Source organism: Eumetopias jubatus, unplaced genomic scaffold (assembly GCF_037043125.1).
Source record: "Eumetopias jubatus isolate StellerSeaLion01/CBP00866 unplaced genomic scaffold, mEumJub1_p1.0 scaffold_149, whole genome shotgun sequence".
Taxonomy (NCBI): domain Eukaryota; kingdom Metazoa; phylum Chordata; class Mammalia; order Carnivora; family Otariidae; genus Eumetopias; species Eumetopias jubatus.
The window spans coordinates 50,892-75,369 of NW_028274955.1; the positions used below are offsets into that span (position 1 = coordinate 50,892).

General features: G+C 50.3%; 1 protein-coding gene across 1 annotated transcript; it reads right to left on the reverse strand.

The window, feature by feature from the left end:
* Nucleotides 1-574: 574 nt before the first annotated feature.
* On the reverse strand, nt 575-16,435 carry LOC114204121 (uncharacterized). Its single transcript, XM_088020738.1, has 5 exons — nt 15,996-16,435; nt 14,998-15,199; nt 3,032-3,134; nt 1,670-1,862; nt 575-706 (listed from the first exon to the last, which is right to left on the reverse strand). The coding sequence occupies exons 3-5, from the start codon at nt 3,103-3,105 to the stop codon at nt 575-577; spliced, it is 399 nt and encodes a 132-aa protein (XP_087876864.1). The 5' UTR covers nt 3,106-3,134; nt 14,998-15,199; nt 15,996-16,435.
* Between the last annotated feature and the right edge of the window lie 8,043 nt (nt 16,436-24,478).

A 24,478-nucleotide genomic window follows, 5' to 3' on the forward strand; every position in this document is an offset into this window, starting at 1 on the left:
GACCCTTCCTGGTAGCTCCTTTAATTTCAGTGAAAGTTCACCAAGCGCCTGCTATTTGCAGCCTGGGCTGGGGACACAGGTGCATGTTGGCTCCTGTTCCCAAGAGATGGCAGAGAGGGAGAGGCCTGAGCCCATGGGCGGGAAGAATGTCATTTCTGCCATGAAGGCCTCCAAGTTTCATGAGGATGGTGAGGCCCCAAGGGAAGGCCCTCCTGCTGTGTCCACACCCTCTCCCTTGAGCCCTCCACGCCCCTCATGTGACAGACCTGTGAGGAGACAGTACACTCCCGTTTGGCAAGAGACTTGAGCCTCACAGACCCCTTGGAACCTCCTAAGCCTGGACTAAGGGTCTCACAGAGCATTTCTCCGCCCAGGGAGCTGTGTAAGAGCACTGTGGGCATGAGAAGGAGCGTGCCACCTAGAAGGGGACCTGGCACCACCCTCTGCGGACCCCGCCAAAACCTGAAGGGGTTTGACAAAACCTGTGCCACATGACACAGGTCTGAAGCCACCCAGCCCTGTCCCGAGATCCGTGGCACGGACCACCCTGAGGACCACGGAACACGGGGGCCACTCACCACGCGGCCGGGTCGTACTCAGCCCAGACCTGGATGAACTCGTCCAGGGGGTGAGGCCCTAGGATGGAAGAGTCCCGTGTAAGGTACTCAAAATTGTCCATGATCACGGCCACAAAGGGGCTCAACATCTGCAGGACAGGAAGGAGAAGGGGTGACGTAGAGAGACCTCAGCCCGCCCTCTACCCTAGCCCTTACCCTCCAGCCAAAGTCTGTGCGAAACCATCATGGCAGCGGAGGCCACTCTGACTCAGCCAGAGCCCGTCCAGCCCTGCTCCCCCCAGCCTCTGGGCCTCCCCTGCACCACCACCACCACCACCAGCCCCCGCAGCAGCCAGCCTCCTACCCCGGGGTTCTGGTCCCGCAAACTAACCCAGGTCCCTCCCACTCCCTGCTTCTGCTGCCCTACCCTAATTCATGTTGGCACCCCTCCCGCCCCACCTCCCATCACCACCCTCTTCCCCACCTAGCCAGCCTTCAAGGAAAACAGTGACTTTGGAGTTAGTAGTTTGGACTCCAGAGGCCAAAAGCTCACCTTCTTTTTTGTTTAATTGAGTTGAAATTCACATAACATACATTTAATCATTTTGAAGAGTACAACTCGGTGGCTTTAGTGTATTCACAATATTATGCAACCACCTCTCTAGTTTCAAAAATTCTTTATTTTTTATTTTTTATTTTTTTTTATTTTTTTTTAAAGATTTTATTTTATTTGACAGAGAGATAGAGAGCACAAGTAAGCAGAGAGGCAGGCAGAGAGGGAGAAGCAGGCTCTCCGCCGAGCAGGGAGCCTGACACGGGGCTTGATCCCAGGACCCCAAGATCATGACCTGAGCCGAAGGCAGCCGCTTAACCGACTGAGCCACCCAGGCGCCCCCCAAATTTTTTTTTTTAAGATTTTATTTATTTATTTGACAGAGAGAGACACAGCGAGAGAGGGAACACAAGCAGGGGGAGTGGGAGAGGGAGTTGCAGGCTTCCCACGGAGCAGGGAGCCCGATGTGGGACTCGATCCCAGGACCTGGGATCGTGACCTGAGCCGAAGGCAGACGCTTGACGACTGAGCCACTCAGGCAGTAGAGGGAGCCACCCACCTCGTTCTTCTCCAGGCTGCATTCAGACATCACCTGCTCCTCGAAGGTGATGATGATCAAGGCCACAAAGATGTTGACGAAGAAGAAGGGGAAGACCATGAAGTAGACCACATAGAAGATGGACAGCTCCATGCGGTACCCAGGGCCTGGGCCCTGCTCCTCATAGGTGGCGGCCACAGAGTGTTTCAGGACCCTGCACCAAGGGCAAACACCAAGTGTCAGGGGGACCCCTGAGGAAAGGGCCATGGGAAAGTCAAGACCTGTATCACAGGTGAGGCTTGCATATCTGAGCCCAGAGATGGCAAGAGGAAGGGGATGCTCAACACTGCGGGCCCCAGGCCGCTCCCCAGGACCGCAGTCTCCTGAGGTAGACTACCCTCCCTATAGGGCTTGTTCTCAGGGCTGTTGGAGGGCCATCAACGGGAGGTCTCCAGGGACCGGAGGTCCTAACCCCAGGACAGGTGGAGGCCCAGGAGTTCTGCCCTGCCTGCTTACTCCTGGCTCACACCTGCTCAGGCCCAGCTCACCAGTTCATAGCCAGCTTCACCTGCCTTTAGAAAGCCCTGGGCTCCTGGCACAGCACTGAGCCTACCTTCTGAGCGGTGGTCCTCCCAGCCCCAAAGGAAGTCCCCAGTCATCCAGTGTGGCACTGAATACATACATCACTCTGTCTACCCTTAACTGAGGCCAGAAGGGTAGCACAGGGAGACACCAAATAGACCCATCCTCCCTCTGGCCTTCAGCCACTCAAAAACGATTTTCAGGAGATCACTATGCTGTGTACTTTGTCTTAATCTCATCCTCTTTCCAGGTTGCCCGCCAGAAGGCAGAGCCATGTCTTACCTGGTAGGTGCAAGAGACTATGGTGTATTTGCTGGAAGACTAGAACACAAACAGAGGCAGAGTTTGGGACTCCCTGCCCAAGCTGCCCCTCTGCTATAGCATGATCTGCTACAATGAGCCAGTGAGCACTCACATGGGCCACCCTTCTCCTGTGGACACTGTGAACAGTGTCAGCAGAACCCAGAGCACCCGTACCTGAACCCTAACCCATACCTTAACCCGTACCCTAACCCATACCCTAACCCATACCCTTACCCCTAACCCCTAAACCCAAACCCTACACCCTAACCCTAGGCCCTAACACTAACCCTGGCCCTACCCTAGGCCCTAACCCTAACCTTAACCCTAGGCCCTACACCCTAACCCCTATGCCCTAACTGCTACGCGCTAACCCGTAGGCCCTAACCCCTACGCCCTAATCCCTACACTCTAACCCCTAGGCCCTAACCCCAACCCTAGGTTGGCTCCTGAGTGCTTTGTTCCCTCGGGCTCGCTCCAGAGCAATACCAGAGGACTCACCTTCCACCCAGAAAGAAAGCCCGCCGTTTGGAACTCCGGAAAGGATTCACAGCAGGAGAACGCGGCATGCCCATCCCAGCGAACTCACACTTTCAGCGGTTCCCTGGCCAAAAAGAAGAGCAAGACACTCACGCTGACCCACGCCCTTAACCCCCACCGCCGGGAACCTCGACGCAGCGCTGGCACATCAGGCCTCCCGTGTCCCTATGTCCTAACACTCAGTCTAGGTTGGCTTCTGAGGGGTCAGTCCCCAGAACCTGGCTACAAAGCCCCAAAGATTCGGGACACCCGAGCAGTATCGGGGACTCAGGCTGCCACCCAGAAAGTAAACGCACCATTTGCTCTCCTGAAAGCAATCAGAGCAGGAGGACTCTGAATGCCCATCCCAAGGAATGCACAAATTTTGCGCCCTCTAGCGGCAAACCCTGAGCCTCACAATCAACCTCACCCAGGCCCTCCAGACAAACCCCGGGGAAGCAGGCCACAGTGCTGGTACGTCGGGCCTGCCGTGCCCCTAGGCCCTAACCCTATCCCTCGCTGGCTTCTGAGGGCTCTGGCCCCAGAGGCCTGGCTCTAAAGCCACAGGGGTTGGGGGCACCTGAGCAATACCAGAGGATGCAGCCTGTCCCACAGGAGGAAGCCGCACCGCTGGGAACTCGGGGCAAAGCTTTCCGAGTAGGAGCACTCTGCGTGCCCATCCCGGCGAAATGCCACTTTCAATGGCCCCCTGCCCGCAAACCCTGAGCCTCACTCTCACCCTGACCCATGCCCCCCACTCAGATCCCCCGTCCCCCAAAGCTTGCCCCAGCGGGGGCAGATGAGGGCTGAAACGACCCTAGACCGTTAGCCTATCCCTAGGTTGGCTTCTCAGCTTCTGTCCCCAGAAGCCTGGCTCCAAAGCCCCAGGGATGGCAATAACTGAGCAACACCAGAGGACTCAGCTTCCCAAAAAGAATTCAAAAACACTACTTGCAACTCCGGAGAGCGTTCAGAATACAACTCTGAATGCCCATCCCAGCCAATTCACAAATCTGGCGCCCTCTGGCAGCCGACCCTGAGCCTGACACTCAACCTAACCCACGGCCTCAACTCAGACCCCGGGAAGGTCATCACAGCGCCAGCACATCAGGCCTGTCATGCCCCTAAGCCTAACCCTAGGTTGGCTTCTGAGTGCTCTGTCCCCAGAGCCTGTATCCAAAGCCCCAAGGATTCAGAACACCTGAGCCATTTCAATGGAGTCAGGCTGCCACCCAGAAGAAAAATGCGCCATTTGGAACTATGGAAAGGATTCAGAGCAGGAGACCTCAGCATGCTCAACCCAGTCATAACCCACATCTATTGGCCCCCTGGCAGCACACCCTGACCCTGCCACTCACCCTGAACAATGCCATCAACACAGACCTCTGGGAAGCTCTCCCCAGTGTGGACACGTACAGTTCGCCCTGACCCTAGGCCTTATAAACACAGGTTGGTTTCCTAGGGTTGTGTCTCCAGAGACCTGGCTCCTAAGCACTATAGATGGGGACATCTGAGCAATACAAGAGGACACAGCCGGCCACCCTGGAGGAAACCACGCCAATTGGAACCCCAGAAAGCATTCACAGCAGGAGATGTTTGCATGCCAATTCCAGCGAACCTCAACATTCAGAGGACACCCGGCCACCAACCCTGAGCTTGACACTCACCCTGATTCATGCCTTCAACTCAGACCCCAGCTCGCCACAGTGCTGGCACATCGACTGCCATGCCCCTACAGCCTAACCCTAATCCTAGGTAGGCTTCTGAGGTTTCTTTCCCCAGAGACCTGGCTCCAAAGCCTCAGGGATTCGGGACAGCAGTGCAATACGAGAGGACTCAACCTGCCACCCAGATGGATAACACACTATTTGGAACTCAAGAAAGCATTCAGAGTAGGAAAACTCTGCATGCCCATCCCAGCGTACCCCTACTTTCAGTGGCTGCAAACCCTGACCTTAATCTCACTGTGACCCACGTGGTCAACTCATGCCCCTGGGAAGCATTCCACGGCACAAGCCGATTGGACCTGCCACACCCATAGGCCCTAACCCTTACTCAGGGTTTGCTTCTGTGGGCTCTGTCTCCAGAGGCCTGGCAATAAAGCCCCAGGGATTGATGACACATGGGAAATACCAAAGAACTCAGCCTGCCACCCAGAAGGAAACTGTGCCATTTGGAAACCTGGAAAGCATTCAGAGCAGGAGAACCCTACTTGCCCATCCCAGCGAAACCCCACGTTCAGGGGTCCCCTGGCGGCATACCCTGAGCCTGACACTCACTCTGACCCATCCCCCAACTGAGAGCCCTGGGAAGCATGACACAGTGTTGGCAGATGTGGCTGAAATAACCCTACGCCATTATCCTAACCCTAGGTTGGCTTCTGAGGGATCCGTCCCCAGAGGCCTGGCTCCAAAGTCCCAGGAAATGGGACACCTGAGCAATACCAGGGGACTCAGGCTGTCACCCAGAAGGAAACCGCACCATTTGGACTGCGGGAAGCGTTCAGAGCAGGAGTGCACTGCACGCACATTAAAGCACACCTGCACTTTCATTGGCCCCCTTGCCGCAAACCATGAGCTTCACACTCACACCGACACACGGCCTCAACTCAGACCCCCGGGAGGCTAGCCATAGTGCCCGTAGATTCAGCCTGCCAAGCCCCTAAGGCCCTACCATAACCTAGGTTTGCTTCTCAGGAGTCGGTTCTCAGAGGCCTGTTTCCAAAGCCCCAGGAATTGGGACCACCTGAGAAGGACCAGAAGACTCAGCCTACACCCAGAAGGAAACCTCACCGTTTGGACTCCAGAAAGCATTCAGGGCAAGAGAAACCTGCAATTCCACCCCATCCATCTCCCACATTCAGGGGTCGGGCCTAAAATCCTGGGCATGGCACTCACCCTGACCCATGCCCACAATTCGGCTCCCTGAGAAGCTCACCACACTGTTGGTAGATCGGGCCTGCCACGCACATAAGCCCTAACCTTAACCCTATTTTGGCTTGTGAAGGGTCTGTCCCCAGAGGCCTTCCTCTAAACTCCAGGGATTGGGGACAACTGAGCAATACCAGAGGACTCCGACTGACACACAGAAGGAAACCTCGCCATTGGGAACTCCGGATGCCCATCCTAGCAAACCCCACTTTCAGCGGCCCCCTGGCCAAAATCCCTGGCATGACATTCATCCTGATCCACACCCTCAAATCCATCCCCTGGAAAGCCTGCCACAGTGCTAGCAGATCGGGCCTGTCATGCCCGTAGTCCCGAGCCCTAACCCTGGCTTGGGTTCTGATGGGTTTTTCCCCAGAGTCCCGGCTACAAAGCTCCGGGCACTGGGGACACCTCAATAATAGGAGAGAACTCAGGCTGCCACCGAGAAGGATCCTGCGTCATTTGGAACTACGGAAAGGTGTCTGTCCTGGAGAAATCTGCACGCCTATCCCGGCGAACCCCCACATTCCGCTGTACCTCAACAAGAACACTTGACAGTTCAATATGCATTTATGATAAAAACTCTAAACCATCTGGGTATAGAGGGAACACACCTCAAAATAACAAAGTCCATATATGAAAAACTCACAGCTGACATCATACCCAAGGGTGAAAAGCTGAAAACATTTCCACTAAGATCAAAAACAAGACAAAGAGGGCGCCCGTGTGGCTCAGATGGTTAACCGTCTGCCTTTGGCTTGGGTCACAATCCCAGGGTCCTGGGATCGAGTCCTGCATCGGGCTTCCTGCTAGACGGGGAGCCTGCTTCTCTCTCTGCCTCTGCCTCTCTCTCTCTGACTCTCATGAATAAATATAAAACATATTATATAAAAGACAAAAAAACAAGACAAAGATGCCCACTCTCATCACTTTCATTCAACACAGTATTGAAAGACCTAGCCAAAGCATTCAGACAAAAAGAAAAGAAAGAAAGAAAGAAAAGACGAAATCCAAATAGGAAAACTGTCACTGTTTGCAAAGGACATACTATATATAGAATTCCATAGAGATTCCAACAAAACTGTTAGAATCAACAAAATCAGTAAAGCTGCAGGATACAAAGGCAATATACAGAGACCTGTTGCATTTCTTTTTTTAAAGACTTTATTTGACAGAGAGAGACAGGACAAGCAGGGTGAGCAGCAGAGGGAGAGGGAGATGCAGACTCCCCACTGAGCAGGAAGTCCACTGAGGGTCTCGATGACAGCACCCCGGGATGGTGACCTGAGCCAAAGACAGATGCTTAACCGACCGAGCCACACAGGTGTCCCAACTTGTTGCATTTCTGTGTACTGATGACAAACCTTCACAGAGAGAAAATAAGAAAGCAATGCCATTTACAATTGCATCAAGAAAAAAAAAACCTAGGAGAAAAGTAACCAAGAATGAGAAAGACCTGGTACACTGAACACATGTTGCAAAAGGAAGGAAAAACACATGCATGTTGAGGGGGCGTGTATGGGTCAAAGAAACAGAGGACGACACAAATAAACGGAAGCATTCGTCCTGCTCATTAACCGGAAGAGTTAATCATGTTCACATGTCCACAGCAACCAAAGCAATCTACAGATGTGATGAAATCCCGATCTGAATTCCAGTGCCATTATTCAAAGAAATAGAAGACAGTCCTAAAATTCATATGGAATCACAGAAGACACCAAATACCCAGAGCAACCTGGAGAAAGAAGAGAGCAGGAGTCACCACACGCCCGGATTTCAAGCTAGATTACAAAGCTGTGCTCATCAAAACTGTATGGTGCTGACATAGAAACAGACACACAGGTCAATGGAACCGAATAGAAAGCTCAGGAAATGATAATCACAGCACTTTGGGCAGAGTGTACTCATTAGAGTCAGTACATTAAAGGTATATTTAGACTTAGCTCTGATATAATTATTATTAACTCTGAACGAGAATATTTATCTCCTGTTTCAACAGCTGATTCCAATAAATGCATTTCTTTAAACTTGTTTTATATAAACACATATTATTAAATAAGAGTGATTTAGAATCCACGTTTTTAAGAAATATTAAAATCACTTTAATAAACCTATCAGGGAAAAGAAACAGAGATATCAATCATCACAACTGACAGCATCACAAAAGACAATCAGACACAATCTCTGATCTGATGGAAGAATATAACATTTTGAGTAGTTCTGCCCAAATGTTAAACCTGTTGAAAGCTATAAATCCGGCAAGTCATTTACAAAAACACACGAGAGAAATGTCCTAACAAATAGTATGAACATGTAATCAATAAAGTCCACACTGCATATATTCCAACAGGAAAAAATACTTTCCCAAAAAATAAACTGTAAAACAAAAAAATGAAGGAGGAGGAGAAGGAAGAGGAAGAGGAGGAGAAGAAGAAGAAGAAGAAACCTGAGAAACTAACCCACACATGTATGGCCTTAACTTACGACACAGGAGCAGAAAATATACAACGGGGAAAGGACTGCCTCTTCAGTGAACGGTCCTGGAAAACCGCACACTACATGCAGAAGAATGGAGCTGGATCGCTTTCTGACAGCACACACAAAAATTTTAAATGGATGAATGACTTGAATACAAGACCGGAATCCATAAACCTCCGAGAACAAAACACAGGTAGTGAGTTTCTCGACATTGGTTTTGGCAAAGAGTCTTTTAGATCGGACACCAAAGGCAAAGGCAACAAATGCAAAAATAAACAAGGGGAACGACATCAAACTGAAATTTCTACATGGCAAAAGAAACCATCAAAACTTAAAAGGCAACCTACCCAATGAGAAAAAAAAATCTGCAAATCATATGTATGAGAAGAGGCTAATATCCAAAATATACAAAACACTCATACAAATCAAAACAGACAAAAAAACCTGTATAAAAAATGGGGAGAATATGTGAATACTTTCCAAAGATGGCACCCAGGTGGTCAAAAGACACAGAAAAAGTTGTTCAACATCACTAATCGTCGTCAGGGAAACCTAAGTCAAACCCATAATCCGCTATCTCCTCACACCTGTCGGGATGGCATTTGTCCCAGAGACAGACACCAGGTGTGGTCAAGGGTGTGTAGACAAGGGGACCCTGTGCACTGTTGGTGGGAATGTACATTGGTACAGCACCTGTGACAAAGAGTATGGAGGTTCCTGGAAAAATGAATACAACTACCACATGACCCAGTGATTGCTCTGGGTGGATTTATTTGGAGAACACAAAAACACTACCTCAAAAAGATAGATGCACTCCCATGTTCACTGCAGCATTCTTCACAGTAGCCAGACATGGAAACAGAGACCTTGGGAGCATTATGCTAAGTAACTCAGACACAGAAAGACAAATACCAGATGTTCATGGACGTTCCACATGGAAAAAAAAATACTGAATGCACAGATACTGAGAACAGATTGCTGGTTGCCAGATCCAGGGATGGGGGAGGAATGGGGGAAGGTGGTCAAAGGCACAATGTTTGGGCGCCTGGGTGGCTCAGTTGGTTAAGCGACTGCCTTTGGCTCAGGAGTCCCGGGATCGAGACCCACATCAGGCTCCCGGCTCAGCAGAGAGTCTGCTTCTCCCTCTGACCCTCTTCCCTCCCGTACTATCTCTCATTCTCTCTCTCTAATAAATAAATAAAATCTTAAAAAAAAAGGCAAAATGTTTGAGTGATAAAATGCATAAGTCATGGAACGTTCTGTGCAGCATGGAGACTAAAGCTAACCCTGCAGGATGGCGTACAGGTTCCCCCGCTATTTGAAAGTAGTTTCCTTCCTTCCTAGGAAGGAAACCTCTCACAGCAAGAATGGTGTAGACCAAAGGAGGAATTACCATTCATTTCTACAGAAAAAAATAGCGTGCTCAGGCTCCAAAAACGACTTCTCTTTGGCTTTTCCTAGGCCTCGGGACACGACTTCCTAACAGATGCCCAAAATAAATGGAGATGAAGCACAGCAGATGCTCACAGACACAATTCAAAGTGCTGGGGGCTGGACGTGGAGAGCGGTTCCCAGGAAAGACCTGGTTGAGGTGCACGCTGCCCCTGCAGTGGCTCCCCGCAAAACAGATGATGAACGCAATGCTCACTTTTCGACTTTTTTCATAAGAGCAAAATCCTCTTCAGGATTCCTCCTGTTATTGAAGCTGGGTAATGAAACAGATCTTTAAAAAAAAAAAAAAAAGCCATGTGTACCGTGAACTTTTAAAAAGTGGGGGATATTGTACTTGAAAGTCGCTGAGGGAGTAGATGTTAACTGTTCTCCTGGACACGCACATCAGCAGATCCACCGTGAAAGGCACCTTCCTGAGCATGCGGAACACAGACGACCTCCTACCCCCAGAAACCTCCTCCTTCTCCTCGCTCAGGACAACCAGCCACAGCTGGGAGTTACCCCAATTCCTCTTTCTCCCATTCCCAGTATCTAACCCATCAGCAAATCCGGTGAGCTCCTTCTTAAACGTACCCAGAATAGGACTGACCACTCCTTCCAAGGCCACCTATCTGGTCCACACTAGAGGCCATCTCTTGCCTGAGTTCCTGGAAAAGCTTCATCATGGACCTCCCCTGCCCATCCTCAATCCTCTGTCATCTATTCTCAACACTGTAGCCAGGATGGCCCAGTGAAACAGGGTCCCATGGGGTCACAGCACTGCAATGGCTTTCTGTCTCCCTCTGTCACCTCCCTGAGGTGATGTCCTAAGCTGTCTCCCGTGGCCACAGGGCCTTCTTGCTACTTCTGGACATACCTGGTACGCTCCTGCCCCGGGACTTATACACATGCTTTCCTTCCGTTTAGAATGCTCTTGATGTGATATCACTCACCTTCTTTAGATCTTGACTCAAGGATCACCTTCCCAGTGAAGTCCCACCTGGCTCTATGTGAATAGCAAGCACCACCCTTACCTCCCCTGCAGCACCCCAGCCCCGTCTCCTGCTCCGTATTTCCGTAGCAGTTATCACAGTCACCAGTCCATCTCGGCAGGGCAGAAACGAAGGCCTACACTGACGCTTTCACCACTGACTCCCTCCGATTTCCTGGTCCAAAGCCCCGGGGGAAAAGGTGCCCCAGGGCTCTGGCACAGCCAGGATGCCAAGGACCAGGGGTCCATCGACTGCACCCTGAACACTATCAGGAAAATGAGCCACACAAGGAATCCACCTGCCCATGAGACCTGAAGCCAGACACCTTCCTCAATTACAGGTGAGCATTCACACTTCCTCTCCTTGCCTGAGGTGCTCATCTGAGAAAGCTGAACAGAGACCCATCCCAGGATCCAACTCTCCCTCTGGCCAAGGTCCTGGGAAACAGACATCTCTCCTCCCTGCACCAACCACCTGGGATTGACGTCCGGAATACTCCGGCGGTCAGGCAGAGTGGTGCACCTGTCCCTCTTTCCTGCGATATCATCACAAACCAGGCTGTGCTGCACATTTTCCAGGAAGGAGCCTGCAGCGGCATCAACAGGCCGACCAGGCTCGGCCTCAGTCTCGCACATCAGGCCCCATGCAGAAGTAGAACTGCACGGATACTGGTGTCCTGTGTGGCCTCGGAACCTAACGGTAGGAGCTGAGATTTCAGTTCCAGATGAAAAGCGACCTCTTGCACACAGCACAGGAATGTGGAGAGGATTTCTCAGGGGTGGGGCTCTGGAAGAACTGCTTCTGCTGACTGAATTCACACACACCAGGCAGAGGACATCTGCTGTGCCTCCTCTGAGGAAGCAGGGGCACAATGGGCAAGAATCGATAATGCTGCCTGTGGGCTGCTTCCCACCAACCACCCTGCTGAGCCGAGGGCTCAAGCACTAAACAGGAAGCAACTCTCTCATCACATCTGCAGCAGGAGGGCTGGCCAGGGAGTACAGCCCAGTCCCTGTCCCTGTAGCAAGCTGGCCTGCCCATCATGAGCAATGGTCCACCACCACGGCACCACAACCTCCCAGCTATCTGATCCGACTACCCTGCCAGGCTCAGACCTGCTCACACAGTGAGTCATAAGACCCAGCGACGTCTTTCCACTGCAACTCAATGCTTCTCACAGAGAAGCAAACTCCAGCCTCACAAATGTGCTCACCATTAGCTCTGGAATTCCCTGGGTGGCGTCTACACTGGCCCACACAGGTGTCCCATCCAGACCACTCCACAAGTACCCTAGGGTTTCAAGCCACTTTCAAACTGCCCTTAGAAAGGCAGGAACTAGCTCGATTAGGCACACCAGCCAAGTGACTCGATGTGCTGGAAACTCGGACAACATCCTCGCTGAACACCAAGGCTTCCAAGTCCAAGCTTCAAACCTTCGCTCACTGGGCATTGAGCACCATGTCGGCATCAACACTGGTCTTGCAATTCACTTGTCTCCCATTCCTTAAAATCAGAAACCAAGCTCCAGTCACCACTCTATTTTCCCTCCAGAAAAAATAAGGCAAATGACAGAATAAAACACTATGTGTGCACAGCACACTTCTAATCGAAATATAATTCCTTGGTCTTTCTCATACGGGCAGCCCTACATTACCCATACTAATGAGAGAGGCCACGAGTTCAATCATTATATATATATATTTGATCTTGTGTTTTTCTTTACGATATTTGTATCTCAAAGTCAATGTCTATATTGTTTTCTCAAAATAATAATAATAATAATAATAATAATGACATGGTCACATAAGGGTCTGGATCTCCATAGCCATACAACATGGCTTGGTCCAGATAAGGATGAAGACACTACCTCAGCCCACGAAGTGAAGCCCTTTCCCTCAGGGATCCCGACACGCCTCACGGGATGATGAGTTCCTTTGCTACATGGAGTTGTCCGAGTACAAAGGATGCAGGCACGCTCCAGGATTCCTTCCATTTTCTTCACAAATTCCCCAGCTCAAGTCACAAGTGACTCACCGGGTCAAGCTTCCAGAGCCCAGGATGGGCCACCAGGTAAGCAGCCCCCTCAGGGAAGGCTAACAGGGGGCTCGATTTCCGTTGGGAGCACGATGCACCACTCCACGAGCTCCTGAAAAACCTACACTCCTTCTCCATGTGCCCCTCTCACAAAGGGCAGGGCACCTTGTTACAGCTCTGAGGCTGTGTTTTACTTTAAAACATGATTTCTAGTATCGGAATGTGGTTCATGGAAGAGGAAAACATGAACACCCACCAAGCATTCTCATAATATTTCGGAAGATTATTTTCCCACTGTTTAATTAAATCGAGATATAAAAACACACAGATAGCCCCTTCCACTAGCAGGTATGATTCACTTTGGTGATGGAAAGAAGAGCAGGAAATAAAAGAGTAACAGATGTTCCGATGACCCGTCATTTCCATAATCAAAATTTTGAAACTTCACACACACTCAAAGAAAGAAGCTCAAACAAACGTCTTGGCCTGGCACCTCTGAGACGTCTGAACTGGAGTGACAGGGACAGACGATGATGTCGTGTATGTTGGGTGAGGCTGGTGGCACAGAAGAAGGTGCTCGGCCAGCTCTCCACCTGGGCCTCACCTGTCCTCGGCCAGGAACCTCCTCACGGCCCTCCACCTGTCACCACTCTCACTTGGGAGACCCAAAGCCACCCCTGGAGCCCGCCCTGCCGACACCCTTCTGCTCGATGCACTCAGCTCTCCTCTGAGACCCCTGTCAGGTTTACCCAGACCTGGAACTCCCCCATCCGCTGCACAGCTCCAGGACTCCCCTCTTCTTCCAAAATGACACTGGCCCAAGGCTTTCATGAGAAAGGTGGAAGGCTACCCAATGAATGGTTCACTACTTTCCCCTTCTGTCATATTTCTCTCCAATTACCTTCCTACCTGGGCAAACTGTAAGGAACGTATCAATGGAACATGGACATGCTATGAGACCTGCTTCTTTCATTGCAGCCTTCTGAGGACTCCTTGTACAATAAAACACCGTATCCTATGACGGGGGGGGGGTTAAAACCTTTATTCACAGAATAACACAGCCCAAATCACCTCATTTTTAATTGCTCTTCATCAGGCAGAACAGTTTCTGTGGAAAAAGCCTTTCCATAGATATTAGATGCCAGCAATTTCATAAGGAGTCAATGGAAGCTCTGTAGGATAACCTGACTCACCTAGGGTCAGGCAAGCAGTTCCAGAACTCAACCCAGTGCTCCTGACGCCAAGCCCCTTGATGCCACCAGCATCCAGAATTCTCAAAGACTCTCCTTCTGACTCCACCACCAAAGAAGCTACAGAGAAAATCAGCATGTCAAAATATCTAGATGACACATATAGAAAAACTAGAAAGTCAAGCTCAACTTTTTTTTTTTAAAGATTTTATTTATTTATTTGACAGAGAGAGACACAGCAAGAGAGGGAACACAAGCAGGGGGAGTGGGAGAGGGAGAAGCAGGCTTCCCACGGAGCAGGGAGCCCGATGCGGGGCTCGATCCCAGGACCCCGGGATCATGACCTGAGCCGAAGGCAGACGCTTAATGACCGAGCCACCCAGGCGCCCCTCAAGCTCAACTTTTAAACAGTAAAAGGCTGCTTTGAATAATTTTGATTTTTCCCTCGACCCTAATTGTAACTCTTCTGATGAAAAGACTAATCAATTATGAAACATCACCTTTGACAAATGACAAGACATCATCCGAGTCTGTATCCTACGACAAAAAGCCAACTAACTCTAGATGCTGGCCACTCAACCATATCCTAGGCCCAAATGAATAAACGCTGTTAGATGAAGGAACAAATGATATGTTAAAAACACACAAAGAGTAAATTTCACCTTCCCTTTCTAATAAAGGTTACTTCTAGGAAACAGATAATCAGAATCTATTTTGTAAGCAGTAAGTGAATAGAGAAAATGGGATCCCCTGCACCTGCAATCTTCTACCTGCAGGGAAATTAACTAACTCCTGCACCAAATGGAGAATGCTGACAGCTACTGAAGTTTTACTTCATGGCTCAACTAGAGAAAAGAGGAAAGCCCAGGAGGTTTGGGGTTCACGAGAGGTTTTACCTCCTGTCCTGACATGATGATGACACTGTGCCAAATGGACCTGCTGCTTTCTCTGAACGCTGACGTCCTGTGACAAGCTGCATCACTGACTCACATGCTGATGTTCAGAACTTCAGGTCTCCTGGAGCCAGAGCAGAGAAGTGCTGTCGGGTGGGGATGAGAAGGCACCTCCGACCTATGGCCTGCAAACCTGCTCCGGTTTCTGGGAGAAGGGGAAACACATGCTTGTTTTTTAAGTAGTCATTATCTTCATTCTAGTGTAGACCAATGACTTTGACATTTTTGGAAAAGCGAAATTACTCTTCCAAATGAACACCTCAACTCATCTGTTCCTCATGCAACTTGAGTGGAGTCTGGTTTACTCCAGCCTCCAGGCCGCCACCTGGAAGACCCTCCTGCACCATCCTGACAGCCCATTACCACCATCCCCGGGGGACACGGGGCACAATGCTGAAGTTGGGGGATGACTCTGGGGCTTGTTGCCACCGCACCTGTGCCTGGGGGAGCAGGAACACGGAGGGCCCTCCCAGACGATCATAAGGGACCATTACCACCATCCCCCTGAGGACATGGGGCACAATGCTGAAGTTGGGGGATGGCTCTGGGGCTTGTTACCACCACACCTGTGCCTGGGCGAACAGGGGACACCCTGCTGAACTCGGGGTGCTGCTCAAGGTCCATTACCTGCACTGTGCCAGGGGACAGGGGGCACCCCACTGAAGTTGGGGACTGTGTGCGGTCCTTACGTGCACTCCTCCAGGGGAACGAGGCAAACCCTGAAATGTCCGCAACCCATCCCCCAAAAACTCGGGTGAGCGGGGCCCTGGAGTTCACGGGGCTGGGGGATACCGCCAGTTGAAGGGCTTTCAAGGGAAAAAGAAAACTCATCTGAGTTCGCGGGATTAGCTCGCTCCCCGCCGCCTTCGAGAACCCCCAACTCCCATCCAGGGCGCACCCTGCCCCCGGGACCCCCACCCCAGCCCACAGCGCGCTCTCACCCAGCCGCGAACGCCACAGGTGAACTCTCTGGGAGCGGGCCCAGCTGCCCGACCTCTGCAACCCCCGGGCAGCTCCGGGTCCTCCCGCAGAGGTAGCTCCACCCCCACGCGGTGACTGGTCGGGGAGGGTGGTGCCCCGAGCCCATTGGATGCCGCGCCTGCCTCTACCGGCCAACCCGCCCTCACGCCCGCGGCTCCCCGCGACCGCAGGTGGTCCAGGAGGCCCCTCCTCAAGCCAGCACCTGGCTCGGCGGCGCAGGCATGGGCGGGGGTTATGGGCGGGGTCCGCCCCAGGCACACACCCGGCCCATTCCGCGGACGCCTCGGGCTTCAGACCACCCCCAGAGCCCTGCCCCTTCCCTTCCTGCACCAACCCTGCCTGCAGAGCTGTTCCTGGCCCCCCGCAAGGTCAGCCACACTCGGACCTTCCGAGGCTTTGGGCTTTAGGAAATGCAATGGTTTCACGCATTTCCAAGGCAGTTTTAAACCCAAAAAGTAATTCTCTAAGCGGGAAGAGCTTCACTTTCTGGTCTCACCCATGGAGTGGATAGTGCTTCTTGGACCTTCAAAGCATCCTTGTAGGATGAGCTCTTTTATGCTGGAATATATATATACATATGCTTGGTTCTGCAGGGAAGCTCCAGGATGAAGAACAGCCGCCCTTCTGTGCTGTTGGAGTCGTGAACCAGGAACATTTATTTTTCACTTAAAATGAAAACGTATTGTTATTGTCGACACTAAATGAGCAAACCCTTTTAAACAGCTGAGAGAGAAAGGAAGAGAGTTTTATTCAAACCCACCGCAGGACAGCTGCCTGGGAGACACAATCTCCAGAAAGAAGGGAGTGCTCCGGGGAAGGAACATCTGGGGCAGGTTTATATATTTGTTCTGTGTTGTTTTACATACAGAGTTACACATCGTCATGAGGGAGAACGTTCCAGAAACTTATAGACTTCTTCCTATGCTTTCCGTTTGTGCAAGTCGGTATGACTTTAATCTTATGGGAGCCAGAGAGGTTCTTCCGTTTTTCTTATCTTTATGTTTGCAATGGCATTTTTGGGTTATCTTTTTCTTCTCAAACCAGATGTACAATATGTGCTTGGGACAGAAATAGGACCCACGCTCTGAGGTTTTGCCCATTCGGAACTTGGTAAAATGTTAAAGGATAGCTTCTCTGGGAGCCCAGGATCCGGGCCCATGGATGGTAAAAGATTAAAATTTCCATTATCATTAGAATTACTACTCAAGGGAGGAACTTGAGACAAAAGGACCTTTAACGATAGTACCAAGAAATCAAAATGATGCCTACAGAAGTTTACCTGTTCCATGGTCCACACGGGTAACAGAGGGGTTCAGAGACGCTGGGCTCCTCCCCTTCTCCTGCCCAAATCTCTGAAGCACACAGATAACTTAAAGTCAGAATTTTAGAACTACTAGACATCTTAGAGATGTCTGGCACCATTCCCTTAGACTACAGAATAAAACAGAGTAGCTCATTTTCACAGCACTAATGGAAACATGAAGTGCTCCTAAAGCTTGGATACACTGTCTCAGTTCTTTCCTTGCTGATTTTGACTAATGTAAGTCTTAGTCATACCATATAAATGCTACGATGGTTGGGAAGGAAATAATCGTAGCTAAGAGACTATTTCAGCTGTGTTTATAAGCACGGTCTCACTTTGTAGAAGAGGCTGAGCTGAGTGTTTTTAAATACTATTTCAGACCTCTCTTACGGTACACTCTGATCATACCAGAGCCTGAATCAACTAAAAAAAGATAGTTCTTTCAGTAACTGTAATATTAGAAAAATATTATAATGTCTCTATTCCTAGAGATCGTGGAGTATCTCACTCAAAGATCCTTCAATTACGGTGGGCAGAGGTTAAAAGGCCAACTGAATTAATTCCAGTTGGCCACACAACATAAAATTCCTGATCCTTGATATGTTTCCAGATAGAGAAGACCAGAGATAAGAGGGAAATAGCAGGACGCCTGGGTGGCTCAGTTGGTTAAGCGACTGCCCTCGGCTCAGGTCATGATCCTAGAGTCCCAGGATCGAGTCCCACATCAGGCTCCCTGCTCGGCGGGGGGTCTGCTTCTCCCTCTGACCCTCCCGCTCTTGCGCTCTGTCGTTCTCTCTCTCTCTCAAATAAATAAATAAAACCTTAAAAAAAAAAAAGAGGGAAATAGTACCGTGTATGGAATAACAAAGGATTTGGAGTCAGTTTGGAGATCCCACTTAGGTCTCTGACACTCAAATCCTCTGTGACTCGTATCGTTTCTGAGCCCCTGACTTACCATCTAGAAAATGTGACTAATAATACCTACCTCATAGTTTAGAAGTTCAAGAGGGAGAATTCCACAAAGAGCCAGTGTGATGGCACTCAACGGCAGGTGCTCAGGAAGCCATAATTACTATTTGGATCTATTTCTTTTCCAGATAAATGAACACGTGTTGAAACCCTATTTCTAATAGATGACTCACAAGATGATTTTCAAACCTTAAGGAAGGTCAAGAAGCTGCTATTGTGTCATCTTTCACTCAGAAATCATGTTGTTGGACTGGTGAGGACAATACAATAGCACCATCGTCACTAGGAGTGTGGAGCTTCCCATTTCCACATGGCCATGTTGTCCCCCTTAGCTCAGGGCCACCAGAAAGGGCAGCTTGGGTGGGAGACACCATCATCACTAGGAGTGTGGAGCTTCCCATTTCCACATGGCCATGTTGTCCCCCTTAGCTCAGGGCCGCCAGAAAGGGCAGCCGGGGGCGACCACATACCAAGGCTCCCAGGTGTGGCTGAGGCAGGCAGAACTTGGACTTAAGCCTCAACTCCTGTCTACCTTATTTATAGTGCTCTTCATGGATAGAATGCCGTTGTCTGTGAGCTCTGATGTAGGAAAGATCGAGAATTTCCATTGTGATTCCCTCTCTGACCCTTAGGATATGTAGCAAAGTTACATTTAAGTTTTAAACATTGAGGGACTTCCTGGTTTTCTTTTCATTATGACTATGGCTCAATTCCCCTGTGGTCGAAGAATATAATCTAGTTAATTTCAGGCTTTTAAAATGTGTAGACTTGATTCACGGCCCAACGTATCAGCTATTTGGGTAAATATTCTAGGACCACTTGAAAATAATGTATTCTGCACTTACTATGTAATGTTCCATATATGTCAAATAGGTCACATTTCTTACCAATGTTTTGTCTGTTTTTCTATCGGATATTGCGAAAGGTATACTAAAATCTTCAAACAATGCTACTCTAGTCAACATTACTTTGGAGAATCTCCCAAGTGTTATAAGCCAAGAGAAACAAAAAGAATACCCATTGAGGAGATAATTGTGACTATTCACAGATAAGATGATGGTGTACATAGAAAATCCAAAGTATTCTATAAATACACTATTAGAATTAAAAATGGAAAACTTGCAAATCTTAGAACCAAGGAAGCAATACAGAAAGCAGCCAGGGGGAAGAGATTTCTTACGTACGGAGGGAGGAACATCAGAATACTGTCAGAATAACACCAGGGAACTGGCAAGCCAGAAAGGGCTGGAAAGACAAGTACATGGTACTAAATGAGAACATGCAGCCAAGGATACATAGCCAGGAAAATGTTGCAAAAGAAAACCAAACTTGGGGCATCACAATGCCTGACTTCAATCTATATTACAAATCTGTGACAGGATGGTATTGGCACAAAAACACATAGATCAATGGAACAGAATAGAGACCCCAGAAATGGACCCTCAACTCTATGGTCAACCAATCTTTGACAGATCAGGAATGAATGTCCAATGGAAAAAAGACAGTCTCTCCAATAAATGGTGCTGGGAAAAGTGGACAGCCACATGCAGAAGATTGAAACTCGACCATTCTCTTACATCATTCACAAAGATAAACTCAAAATGGATGAAAGACCTCAAAGTGAGACAGGAGTCCATCAAACTCCTAGAGGAGAACAGAGGCAGTAACCTCCTCGACATCGGCCACAGCAACTTCTTTCAAGACATGTCTATAAAGGCAAGGGAAACAGAAGCAAAAATGAACTTTTGGGACGTCATCAAGATAAAAAGCCTCAGCACAGCAAACGAAACAGTCAACAAAACTAAGAGGTGACCCATGGAATGGGAGAAGATATTTGCAAATGACATTACAGTTGAAGGGCTGGTATCCGAGATCTATCAAGAACTCAAACTCAACACCCCAACAACAACAACAACAAAATAATAATAATCCAATAAGAAACGGGCAGAAGACATGAACAGACATTTCTCCAAAAAAGACATAAAAACGACTAACGTTTACCATCACTAGCCATCATGGAAATTCAAATCAAAACCACAATGAGATACCACCTCACACCAGTCAGAATGGCTAAAATTAACAAGTCAGGAAACGACAGATGTTGTGAGGATGTGGAGAAAGAGGAACCCTCCTTACACTGTTGGTGGGAATTCAAGCAGGTACAGTCACTCTGGAAAACAGTATGGAGGTTCCTCAAAATGTTAAAAATAGAACTACCCTACTAACTAACAATTGCACTACTGGGTATTTCCCCAAAGATACAGACGTAGTGAAAAGAAGGGGCACCTGAACCCCAATGTTCATAGCAGCAATGTCTGCAATAGCCAAACTGTGGAAGGAGCCGAAATGCCCTTCAACAGATGAATGGATAAAGATGTGGTCCATATATACAAGGGAAGATTACTCAGCCATCAGAAAGGATACATACCTACAATTTGCACTGACGTGATTGAACTGGAGGGGATTATGCTAAGTGAAATAAGTCAAGCAGAGAAAGACAGCTATCATATGGTTTCACTCATATATGGAACATAAGGAATAGTGTGGAGGACCACAGTGGAAGGGAAGGAAAACTGAATGGGAAGAAATCAGAGAGGGAGACAAATCACGAGAGACTCTGGACTCCGGGAACCTAACTGAGAGTTACAGAAAGGAGGGAGGTGGGGAGATGGGGTATCTGGGGGTGATGGGTATTAAGGAGAGCACATGTTGTGATGAGCACTGGGTTATATGCAAATAATGAGTCATTGAACACTACATCAAAAACCAAAGATGTACTATATGTTGGCTAACTGAACCTAATTAAATAAGTAAATAAATAAATATGCTTTCTACATGAAAAACAAATAATAATGAGTACAGAATTTCAGACTTGCAAATGAAATGTTCTCAAGATATGTATCACAGCAGTGTAAATAGACTTCACACTACCGGACTTTATACTGAAAATGTTTGAAATGGCAAAATCAATGTTATGATTTTTACAATTTTTTCCTTTTTTTATTATGTTGTGTTAATCACCATATATTGCATCATGTTTCCCTTCCTACTATCTTCTTTTTTCTTAACATATAATGTATTATTTGTTTCAGAGGTACAGGTCTGTGATTCAACAGTCTTACACGATTCACAGCGCTCACCATAGCACATACCCTCCCCAATGTCTATCACGCAGCCACCCCATCCCTCCCAACCCATCCCCACTCCAGGAACCCTCAGTTGGTTTCCTGAGATTAAGAATTCCTCATATCAGTGAGATCTTATGATAGATTTTTACCATTTTTTAAAAGTACATTCTGTATGATTCCATTTTTATAAAGATTTTATTAATTTATTTTAGAGAAAGAGCGTGGCACGAGAGTGGTAGTAGACACAGGAGGTGGAAGAGAGAATCGTGAGCCCGCGCTGCCCTGAACACAGACCCTACGTGGGGCTCGATCCCACACCATGAGATCACATCCTGAGCCAAAATCAAGAGTCGGCGGCTTAACGGACTGAGCCACCATCCATCTCCTTGGGCATTAGTACTGGTGCATTGCCTGCTCTCTCCACCACCGCTGTGCTGAACACTCCTGAAAACACATCTGTGAAAAACCAGCCAGAGTTTCCGGGGGAGAGTCTGAGGCCAAGCACTGCCAGGTGATGGCTGCACCCGTGGCCTGGGATGGGTGCTGCTCACTGTTTTCCAGGCCTGGGGTGCCCAACACCCTTCTTTCCAGGGGACCTGCAGGGGACCCCAATGTCCTCAGGTACCTGAGGGCAACCCGGCCCAGGAATTCACCTTCTGTAGCAGAGGACAGATGGGACTTCTTTCTCTGGCCAGGAGTGTGAACCCTGATCCCGGGAAAGGAGAGCTCTCCTGGACTCCTCGCCCAGCCAGGCAGCTGTGGCCATGATGTATGTGACGGAGCCAGAGCGGCTGGGACTTGGAGGGAATGAGTGCCTTAAACCAGCCTTGTGCGGGGCATGCGGGAGCAACAGCCCCTGCTTCTTGGGGAGCAGTGATGTGTGCAAAAGGGAGGAGGCTGGGGTGGAGCCTTCCAAGCCACACCACAGTCTCTCCCTTGGTTCTGAAACCAGCAGGAAGGGACCTCCAACGGCAGAGACCAGACTCCAGGAGGATGCCTATCCAGGGAAAGGGGGTCCACTGGAGGGCACTGAAGCACCCAGCCCCACCGACCTGCAGGCCATTTGCACAGGATCACCTCCCACACTTCCTCAAAACGTTGTCCGTCTTCGTGTGTGGACAGTGACTGGCCCACTCAGGGCTGGTGCACTTCCAGAGGAGGACTAGAGACTTTTCAGGGCTTGCTCATGGGTCAGAGGACCACCGCCAAAGAAGCAGAGAATATCCCTCTTCCTCCGGAGCTGGGGAAGGCAGCCACCGTCCTGGGGCGGGACCAGTCCAGAAATGTGTTCTTTCTGAAGCCCCAGCCTTCCGTGGGCATTGCTATGCCTGAGAAAGGCCCCCTCAGCCCCAGAGTCAGGAGCAGTGAGGAGCTGTCTCCAACCCTGGCCCAGGATCACGACCCGAAACCATCCTGTCTTTGGGAGGACAGGTCTCCTGCAGGAGCCAGGGAGGGGACTGGCCCCTCTCCCCACCCCAGTTCCAGGACTCCCGGGACCTGCAAGAGCTCTTCATCTGAGGAGGAGTCATGGAGAGCAAGTGTGTCTCGTCAGCCCAGCAAGTGAAAGAACCAAACTCCAACGCTCAGGTTCTAACAGAAGCAGAATTTCAATGTACTGTTTGGGGGCAGCCTCCTCCCCTCTTAGGCCTACGGGGCCTTGTGGGACCCCAAGGAAAGTCTTTGTTCTCCTTCCCTCAGAGAGAGGAGCTGGCCCCGTGTGCCAGGGTCCCCACCGTGTTCCCAGTGCTGAGGAAGAGCCACACGCAGGGGCCTGGTGTCAGGAGTGTGGTCGGCCACTGCTCCTGGGCTCCCAGCCAGGGGCCTGGTGGCTGCATGGAAAAGCTGAATTGCTTTTGGGGGAAGGAGTGCTCACTGCCCACACCGCTCGCCATCCCCCTCTGCACTCTGCAATCCAGGCTCTGTGCCCAGCTTACGTCGATCACCAGCACTCCCCATGTTCCTGCCATGGGAGGGATCATTGAGCATCACCCCATTGCACAGAGGAGGAGAGCGAGGCCCAGAGAGGGGAGGTAAATGGCTCCAGTCCCAGAGCTGGTCAGCAGAGAACCTGGAAAGCCAGCCCTCCGGAGCCCCTGCTAGACCAGTCAGAGACTCCCTGAGTTGAAAGCAAGCCCTCCCCTGCCTGACAAGCCACGCACTGGCCCCTGACCTTCATGATGGCCTGTTCTTGACCGTGAAGGTGAGCTGGCCGACTAGGAGGGGGAGTCCAGCTGGTGCGACAGGCTGTAGCTACAGGACAAAGTGACACGTCTGAGCTAGCAGGAGCCACACTCTGGTCTCCCTCCCGGAGCCTGCCTGGGAGCTGGAATCTGGGTGCCCTAGGGTCCAGCACACAACAGGGTCTGCGCTGACCAGGGAGCCATGGCCCCCAGGGAGAGTCCACTCTGCCCTCTCCCCGCACCTGCCTGGCCTCACCTCTCCTCACTGTGGGGCTGCAGGACCCGGAACCAGGCCCCATAGGGATGGCTTGGTTCCAGCTTGTAATGATTTCACAGCCCGTGGAGCCCCTGGGGCCGGAGGGAGGACTGGCTGTGGACCAGGACTGGGCTGGGGAGGATGCAGGGCCTTGTGGAGAGTGAAGGATGGGGCAGGGGCCGAGTCCTGGGGCCACTGCTCATGTCTAGAAAGGGCTGAAATCCCTGAATGCCCATGGGGCCCCTCATTACAGTAACGACCCCCTTCCCACTCGGGCATCCTGCTGGTGGGCCCCTCCACCCCGGCCTCCTTCCCGCCCCTCTGACTCCAGCCGGGGCTGCAGCCAGAGACAGGCTGGACCTCTGTCCCGGATCCTGCCAGGAAGACAAGGCAGAAGGAGGAGAGGAGAAGGGGAAGGGGCAGACTGATCTTCTCCCTGTCCTGAGTCGGCCTCCACTGATGCCTCCAGGTCCTCTGGCCCAGCCCTGCACTTAGCTGGACCCTGAGAGGGAGTCTGCATTCCAGGCCAGCTGGGTGGGAGGGGTATTCAATGACCTGTGCGTCCCCAGATGTCCTACCCACCTGGCCTTGCACCCTAAGGCCTGCG